Source organism: Olea europaea, unplaced genomic scaffold (genome assembly GCF_002742605.1).
Source record: "Olea europaea var. sylvestris unplaced genomic scaffold, O_europaea_v1 scaffold399, whole genome shotgun sequence".
Classification (NCBI taxonomy): Eukaryota; Viridiplantae; Streptophyta; class Magnoliopsida; order Lamiales; family Oleaceae; genus Olea; species Olea europaea.
Window position 1 is genome coordinate 535,633 of NW_019259490.1, and position 9,421 is coordinate 545,053.

Consider the following 9,421-nt stretch of genomic DNA (forward strand, 5'->3'; position numbering starts at 1 on the left):
ACTTTCTCAATCGCTAGAACAGGTCCTGGATCCTGATCAATATCGAATTCTTCATAAAGAGCAACAGATAATGAGAACTCTCCCTGAAAAAGTGAGTTTCTTGCTATCATCTCTAGAAGATTATGCACCAACTAATAGTGAAACAATTATATGTTTGGAAGGAAGAATAAGAGGCGGCATATAAAGCACCAGGTATAATTGAAACCAATAGATACTATCAGATGCGATTCATGTTTGGATTTATCAGATGTTTTTGGGAAATAATTTCTGTGTTCCATTAGTGTGAGAGGTGCATGGAATCTTGCCTGCAGAAATATAAAGACTTGGAGAAGGTAATAGAAGAATTTGATTCCATTTCACAAGAGTTGGTGAATATGGACAGCTCTCGCATAGAGAGGAACTATTTGTCTCCTAGCTCTGGTTCACTGAAATCTAGTTCCAATAACAAGAGTGCTATTGTGCGCTCTGAAAATGACTTCAATCAAATTCTGGATAGGCTAAATGGAGAACCTACTAAACTTGAAATCATCCCAATTGTTGGGATGAAAAGCATGGAAAGACTACACTTTCAAGAAATCTTTATGAACATCTATAAACTGTGCGTCGCTTTGATGTTTGTGCCTGGATTGTTAGTCCTGAGCATTCTTCGTGAATCAACGAAATATTGATTCATGTTCCTTGTTTGTTCTTGTTTGTGCTGCATCACTTTCCATCACACACATGCAAACGTGTGCATGAGTGAGTTGAGTGCATAGACAGGCACATAAAAAGATTAAATGCTACAATGGAGTACATATTACCCAAGTGGGCCCTCTACATTTTTTCATAATATTGAAATATGGTAATAGTACAAGCAAAAAATATTATCCTTCAAAGTCTAAAGCCTCCGTTTGATAATTTATAAATCTTTATAAAGAGGAATAGTAAAAAGAATAACAGTGGATTCCACAAAATATGTAGATAAAAAATGAGTAATATAGTTATGTATTATTGATTTGACTGAGTTCATAAATCATTTGTAAATTCACAGCAAAATGGAGACGTAAAATGCAACCAGCACGCTAATGATATCAGCTCAACAACACAAATGAAATGAAGACTTAAAAATGAAGAATGGGAGAGTCTGGTCCACAATTCTTATTATTTCTTATTCAAGTAAACTCGGTGGGATTTTATACCCCTATTACAAGCCATATATAAACCTTATTAAACAGAACTATATATGGAAGGTAACAAATGAACACGCTTGCAGTGGTCACTTCAGTGCACATTCGCGTCCATCGCTTTCTGCACTTTCATCTCACTCCGCACATTCTGTACTCTTTGCACTTCCATCACTTTCTGCATTTTCTTCTATATATGGGAATTTGATTTGCAGCATCTCCCCGTCAGTACCCCATGCATCAAGCTATTTGGCAACCCGAAAAAATTAGATTCAACAAAACGTAGATTTTACATTTTTGGTCAAGCAAACTCTTGACTGAAAAATAATGGAATACTGATAATAAATACATACCACAGCGCCAATGCAAATCAGAAATTTCATATGAAGCGGCGCTTTGGTCTATCCAAGATCCTTCAGTTTTCGAAACTCTTAAAATGACCTCGGAATGCTGAAGTTCAGCAACATAAGTTGTCAACAGGTATCCTCCTTCAAGGTATTCATATCCAGCACCATCATCTTCATAGAGAAAACCTTCAGCTTTGCCTGTTATTCATCAAAGAGAAACAATTCAGAAATACACGAATTTCTAGTCAATTCATTAGTAAAACAGAAGTATTATTTGTTTGCAACCTTCAGCAGAAGTAATGATACGTGTCAGCAAATATATAAAACAGAAAAATTACCATGTTCATCCAAAGCCACCAGCAGAGTTATATCATCTGTACCTTAGCTTCAGTAACATGTTGATGAGGAGGATCCAAAGGAATGATGGATCCTCCTATGGTCAATCCTTGTACAACCAGAAATAGGAAAAAGTTAGGCACAAATTATTGATCAACACAGAGTTTAATTGGAATGATGTGTGATTTTTGTTAATGTTGGGAAGATATAAGAAATATAGCACGCTATAACAATTGTTGTAAGGTTCGTAGAGTATACAGAAAAACTGTTATGACTTGCATGATTTCTATAAATATCCTAGAGTTTTAATGATGCTTTCATGTTCGATCTTTCATAAAGATACAGGAAAGTCAAATGGGATGATATATTTAATTCTATTCAAGAGAGATTATTAAATGAATTAGGAATATCCATAAACAAGAATAGATAAATAAATATTGCACGGCAATGAATTGTATTAAAATGGATTAATAAGAAAAATCCAAAGTCTTATTGCGCATTTAATCAAGTTTACAAAAACCTACTTAATTACTCACTAGTAAAGTAGATTATTAGTTATGAAAATTCTTCATTCTAACTTGACTATTCGATTAAAATAACCATTAATTGAAATTGGATTAAGTACATAATTTTCATGGATGACACTTATCATTATATTACTTGTTTACGATACCTTGCACTTGCGAGATTTTGTTGACCAAAAAGAAAATCTAAAATAAAATAAAAAGTCATAGAATAGGATATTTTGAAGTACCGGATGAGAATCTTCAAGATCAAAACTCAATCATATTCTTTGAGGCAACTTGTGCAGCAGTTGACATGACTCCTGATCATCTTTATGCTGTGAAACTGAATTCAATACACAACAAAACTTACAAGAATAATATTTCCTGTTATAACACCTATAGATAAAATGAAAAATAATAAGCACGAAAATATGAGGGAAAATAGAACTAGAAATGTCATTATATCATCGGAGGACAAGATAAGTACCAGAGTCACTTTTTATATTCTTCTTCCATTAAATTAAAACTTTAATAAAAACAGATATTTTACGATTATAGATTCAAAACGTGCTTATGTACATAAATTCATTCTCACACGTGCATACACACGAGTATTAGCATATGCTTTCAAGTGTCTCATGAGGGTTGTCATTCGCAGATCCTATTGTTGTGGACATGCTTCAAAGTCCCTACTTGGGAGAATGAGGCTTGAAAAATTGAGGTCCACCAAAAACACAAGCAACAAATCATACATACTGCGCCCATCAGGGATCTCCTACAATTGCCCTCAGGTGATCTGCTCTAATAATTTGGTACTTTTATCCTTAATAGCACAAGTATTCCTTAATGACCAATAGCACACAAGTACTGCGGGGAAAGTCGAAATGAATCAGTAAATTCCGCCAAAGTTCTAAATTATTTCGCCCCAAATTCTTTTTTGATAAAAATAAGTATTCTACTAGGTTTTGATAAAAGTTGATGAAATATGTGATTGAAAAGGAAATAAAAGTTGTGAGTCCCATGAAATATATGGTTAAAATTGAGTTTGACTAAAAATGATTTTTAGAAAATGGAGGCCAAACATGAGCTTCGTCTTCTAATTACTACTGATGTTAATTTGTTATTTCATGTCCCTTAACTATGCAAATAAAGATATGATATAACTATTTGAGGTGCATTTCTTAATCACTTTGTCCATTTCCAAGCTTCTTAAGGCAATATTCTATTATATATCTCAATTAGCTCTCACCAATCAGTGTAAATGTGAAGATCCATTTGATAGAAGATTAACACTATGTGGGCTAAAAACAGGAATTCCAGGAAAAAAGATTTAGTAATGTGTTGTCAGAGGTAAATGAACCCAAGGTATAACTAACGTTGATATTAAGAGTCCGGAACAGTGATACGTCGAAAAAACAAAAGAATTTGGTTTCCTTTATGGTTTTCAAAGATATATTTGGCAATATCTTGCACTTACCAGATTAAGAACCATAGAGATACTCATATGAAGGTGCTCCGAAGTAGAGATATTATCTCTTGTCCATGTAGCAGCATACCTTTGGCTACCCACAAACCCAGATTGAGTACGAGCAAATGGATGTTTTTTATCTTTAGCTAGTTTCAAGCATTCATATGTTGATCTTGCCATCAGCATACCATAAACTTGAAATAAGCAACTGAAATCAGTGAATGGCAATTCATATATTATACACGATGTGAAAGAAAATCACTAATTAGTAGATTGTTTTTCTATGATAGTAATCAGAATTCTAGTTATTTGAATAATGTATCTATGAATGAAGATCTCCACTACAATTGTTACTGATGAACATCAAAGTTTGATTTGTTAGGTTTGTGACCCAAATTAGGGTGGATTTTTTTTTTTAAATATAAATTGTTTCCTTATTTTCTTGTGTGAAAAATTGTTTTCTTATATTTTACGTGATTTTTATGAAAATATATTATTTCCTTATTCCACATTATTTCCACATTTATGCTATGTCATGTACCTATAAATAGTGGTTTCCTCTTTTAGTTTTGTTTAAGCTAGAATTTCTGAGTTCTTGTATTTCTCTTCATATTATCGATTAATAAAACGTCGTGCTTTTGCGATTAACTCTCTTTGTTAATTTCTTCACCTTTAAATCGTGTTTCTCATTGTGATTTTCATTACTTCGTATCGTGTCGTTAATCTCATTCACCACAACCCTTCTGGGTCCAACAGGTGGTATTAGAGCTTTGTTCTTCTTTTGAGGATTGGTTGAGGTTATTTTAGAGATGACTACCATGAAATATGACATTCAGCTGCTGGATCGCAATGCATGATTTTCTTTGATGAGGACCACTCTGGCACAGTTGGGTTTGGACGATGCGCTGCTGCGTTTTGAGAAGATGCTAGCTAATTAAATAATAGAGGAGAAACAACGGAGGGATCGAAAGGCTTTGTCGTTGATTCATCTTCATCTATCCAACAATATTCTATAGGATGTCTTGAAAGAGAAAACAGTAGCTGCTTTGTGGTTGAAACTGGAACAGTTATGTATGATCAAGAGTCTTATCAGTAAACTGGCTCAAAAGCAAAAACAGTATTCCCATATTGACGTGTTCAAGAAAATTGTTGTAGATTTGGAAATGTTGGAGGTTAAGTATGATGAAGAGGTTCTTGCCTTGATCTTATTATGTTGCTTGCCTAGTTCTTATGCATCATTTTGGGACACCATTTTGTATAGTTAGGATACTTTGATTATAGACGACGTCTATGATGCTTTGCATTCAAAGGAGAAGTTGAAGCTACATCGAGAGATGAGAAAGCTCTTGTATCTCATGGTGGTCGATGTAGGGGCAGATTGAAGTATAACAACAATTTGTTTTGATTCTATAACAAAAGGGGCATATTTGGAAGGATTGTGATAATTGTAGGCTAAAGGTGATTTAGCTGCAAATCATGGAGCGCAACTTTTTACTTCAAACAAAACAAATATAATTGAGGATTTTTTAGACGGCAGAGATGTGATGTTGACCATGGTATCTGACGTAAAATCTAAGCCTAACGAGGAGTGGATTCTCGATTTGGTATGTTCTCATCATAAGTTTTCCAATGGAAATCTCTTTCAGACATATGAGGTTGTTCAACAAGGTAAAGTTGTAATGGAAAACAACTAGTCTTATTGTATTATTGGGATCGGTCGAGTCAAATTAAGGCTGTGGGATGGGACAGTCAGGACAATTGATCAAGTTTGAAATGTTCTAGGCCTGAAAAGAAATCTCATCTCCCTCAGTACCTTGGATGCAAAGGGGTATAAATTTTCTGGTGAAGAGTCTTGAAGGTCCGAAAGGATGTTTGGGTTGTACTTGAGGGATGGAGAAGTTCTCAATTGTACATTTTGTAGGGGAGCGCAAAACCAGTTAAGAGACATTTGGACAAATTTAGTATCGAGGTGGATATACAATTTGGTACAGTACCTCTTATGGCGAGTTCTGAGTTGGTTAAGAACACGCTTTGGGAGAGCGTTGGTGAGTCCGCTTTGCCACCAATTTCAGCGATTACATTGTGTTCATTTGCTAGGGTTGGACTCATGGAGCGTAGGTACCAAGGTGTCAATAATGTTCGGGATGTTTTTGGGGACGTTGAAGGTGACAGTTCTAGCAAGGGGTCTTTTAATCTAATATGTGATATGGTTTTTACAACAAGGTATGTTTCGACCCAGTTTGGTCAACAATAATTCCGTGGTAAAATTTTGGGAACCCAAGATTTGGGTTCAGGTATCGCTTGTGGACGTTTTGAGGAGGACGATGTTTTGGTTTAGAGAGTTTTGGTTACTGTATTGATGAGATTGGCTATTTCGATGTAGACAGATTCTAAATCTTAGAGTTTCGTTTATTGCATTGTAATTTGAGTCAAGGCGGAGATTGTTGAGTTTGTGACCCAAATTAGAGTGGATTTTTTTTTTGAAAATAAATTGTTTCCTTATTTTCATGTGGAAAAAATTGTTTCCTTATATTTTATGTGATTTTTATGGAAACATTATTTCCTTATTCCACATTATTTCCTTATTCCACATTATTTCCATCTTTATGCTACGATATGTACCTATAAATAATGGTCTCCTCTTTCAATTTTGTTTAAGCAAGAATCGCTAAATTTTTGTATTTCTCTCCATATTATCAATTAATAAAATATCGTGCTTCTGCGATTAACTCTCTTTGTTAATTTCTTTAACTTTAAATCTTGCTTCTCATTGCGATCTTTATTACTTCATATCGAGTTGTTAATCTCATTCACTACAATATTTATGGGTCCAACATGATTTTGGAAAAACACCATCATTATGGAAATGTACACGCGGTAGAAAAATTAAGCCATAAACCGTCCTTTTAGGATCTCATAAACTATAAATCTTCCCCCATGAAGTGAAGGCACAGAAAGAGAAGGATTCGAACCCTCGGTAAACAAAATCATACATAGCAGTTCCAATGCTACTCCTTGAACCACTCAGGTGATATTCACAGGGCCAAGAGCGAGAAAATAGAATTTCTTTCTTCATCTTTGCAACAACAAAAAAAAGGAGGCTTGTGATTTATAAATTGCTTGGTACAAAATAAGAAACGATCTCTCCAATGCATAAATGACACTAAGCATATCAATTTCATGAGTAAAGTTGAAGTGCTTATAGAAGATTTCAGGGCCAAGTAGTACGTTGTGATAATGTGAATGGTTCTGTTTGCCTCCATGTTGTGGATCTCCCCTATGAATTTTGCTCTCAAGCATTGTCTTCATTTCAGTCTGAAACAAAATAAGTTACACAAAACCAGGAAAGAAATGCACTTCCAATAAAGTTTGAACCTTACCTTCATAACCGCCGGTTCATTCATATCATTCCATGAACCATCCACGCCATTAATAACAAAGTCCTTGACAAGACTAGCCCACCATGAGCGCTTCTGATTTTGTGAAGTCAGGAAATACACATGGCCTAGGCCACACCTCCCCTAAAGATAGAAGTAAATAAAACTAATATTAACTACTGACCAAAAAGAAGTAAAAGTTCAAAGAAACAAAAAATTGACCATGGCCATGAGTTCATGCTTTTTTAAGTTTTCTTTTTTCCTTCCATTTTTTTTTTTTTTTTGGTTTTTTCATTTCTTTTCAGTGTTTTACAAGAACGTGAAAAGGGATGGAGGTATTATAAGTACCAACAAATGGCCTCTGACACGCAATTTGAACCCAGATATCTTTTTCAGAACCATTGTCATAGACGAAATAGCCATCTTCATTTTTGATCCCTGGGTCAAGCATCTAGTTTGCTTTGAAACCAATTTGATGAAGATAATCTACAAGAGACTTTGGATCTGGGAGCCAGTCCTAAGATATATAGAAACAACAAACATATGTTTTATAATTCATGTCTGGAACAAACAAACTTTTGATTATTTTGTATACTTCATCTCTGGAACCAACCAACGTTTAAGTAGATGGAACATGCCTCGTCAAATGTGAAACATCGAAAACCATTCATGTAATCTATGTCCATCCATATGGCATCACAAGGTTTCTTTCTTTTTTTTTTTTTTTTGGGAAATGTCCCAGCAATCTGTATTGTGCAAGTGAAAAATATCAACTTTAAATGGTAAACATGCTTGAAGAAACCAGCTTGCCATTTAACCCCGGTAGTAACAATATAAGTTTCACATAACAAATTCCAAGTGTACATATGTGGTGTTATATAATACATAAAATTCATAGCTTATAAAAAGGACCACAAGTTTAAAAGTAAGACAACTAACATATTCGAACACGCAAAGAAAAACAAAATGATGGAGAAAAATGTAGAAGATGAATGCGCAAATAAGAAATCTAAACACTATAAATGGCCAACCTCATGAACTCGTGCATGAGAAGAATAGCTGCAACGAGATTGTTGATAGCCTAGTGACCATTTGGGTGGCATAAAAACAATACCTGGTAGAAAATTTCCTCAATCTAATAAAAGCAGCAGGGAAATTATGTAGACCAAGCAAGCCAATAACAGCATGTGACAAAAGAGAAAGTCGATTGTGGATTACGTGTTGACACATTAGAATTTTCATATAATTCAAATTCTACGAAAATATAGCATTGTTATATATTTTTACCTACAACTCAACTTGTGGGTAGTTGGAAGGGAAAGAGTACAAGAAGAATAAAGCACTAGAAAAAGCACAGTCTTGGTTTAAAATTATGTAATAACACATGAAAGTTGGATCATTTGTGAATATTTAGAACAACAGAAAATTAAAAGTGTGATGGTCTGTAATTACCCATAGCACGGGAGAAAGACATTAGAACATTTGCTGGTTAAAAATATGGACCAAATGTGATCAAAGGATATGACGATGGAGATATGATATTTATATTTGATGCCTTCCTCAAGTCAATCTGCACAAGCAACAGCTTGAATTTTAAAAAGCTATTTTGTCTTACAATTGATCTCACAAAATGACCAAGAAATCACAAGTACCTTTCATCTTTTCATAGTATCTGCCATAACCCCTAATGATTTTCCATTGGAGAGAACCGCTAGAACCCAAGGATGGGATTGATACAAGGAAGTTGTCTCCACACCATAGCCATACAGTCAGTATTCCAAGTAAAAATCCGTTTATAGTAAAAATAGAAAGTACTTCAAGAACGGTTTAAGCTATAACTAGTGACGAAAAACTTGGATCAAATAGCTTACTCTCTTCCCAATACGCTCCAGCCCCCACTTACATCTCCGGTTTCGTAAAAGGAGGTACCAGCTGGCAACACAAACACAGAGAAGTTCAACTAGTATATTAAGATATCAATTGAAATTGGATAACATTTCAACAATATCCAAGTATGTATAATGCTGAAAGTGTGATGATAAATAACATAATTACCTCAATATTGACTCTCTGTTCTACCGTAACACGTTGAAATGTCAGAATGTAGGTTGGATCATGAAATTTGGTAATAGGCGTCTCCCTGTCTTTTGGATTTGGAAAGAAAAGGCTCGGTAATGCATTATTTCTATCATGCACAGAACAATCAAAACAAAAAACTCCTTCA

General features: G+C 34.6%; 1 protein-coding gene and 1 long non-coding RNA gene across 2 annotated transcripts; both read right to left on the reverse strand.

The window, feature by feature from the left end:
- Positions 1-626: 626 nt before the first annotated feature.
- On the reverse strand, positions 627-2,689 carry LOC111387359. The gene is made up of 4 exons (XR_002701393.1): positions 2,601-2,689; positions 1,849-1,955; positions 1,517-1,708; positions 627-1,408 (listed from the first exon to the last, which is right to left on the reverse strand). It is a non-coding gene; the product is annotated as an uncharacterized LOC111387359 (long non-coding RNA).
- Positions 2,690-6,755: 4,066 nt separating this feature from the next.
- Positions 6,756-7,710, reverse strand: LOC111387362. The gene is made up of 3 exons (XM_023011918.1): positions 7,546-7,710; positions 7,201-7,341; positions 6,756-7,135 (listed from the first exon to the last, which is right to left on the reverse strand). The coding sequence occupies exons 1-3, from the start codon at positions 7,624-7,626 to the stop codon at positions 6,893-6,895; spliced, it is 465 nt and encodes a 154-aa protein (XP_022867686.1). The 5' UTR covers positions 7,627-7,710; the 3' UTR covers positions 6,756-6,892.
- Positions 7,711-9,421: the final 1,711 nt, after the last annotated feature.

Excerpts from the sequence above, each read along its gene's own strand:
- LOC111387362 (XM_023011918.1), bottom strand. The coding sequence starts at position 7,626 with ATGAAGATGGCTATTTCGTCTATGACAATGGTTCTGAAAAAGATATCT. Across the intron at positions 7,342-7,545 it reads GTGTCAGAGGCCATTTGTTG|GGGAGGTGTGGCCTAGGCCA; the intron begins GTACTTATAATA and ends TTCTATCTTTAG. Across the intron at positions 7,136-7,200 it reads ATGAACCGGCGGTTATGAAG|ACTGAAATGAAGACAATGCT; the intron begins GTAAGGTTCAAA and ends ATTTTGTTTCAG.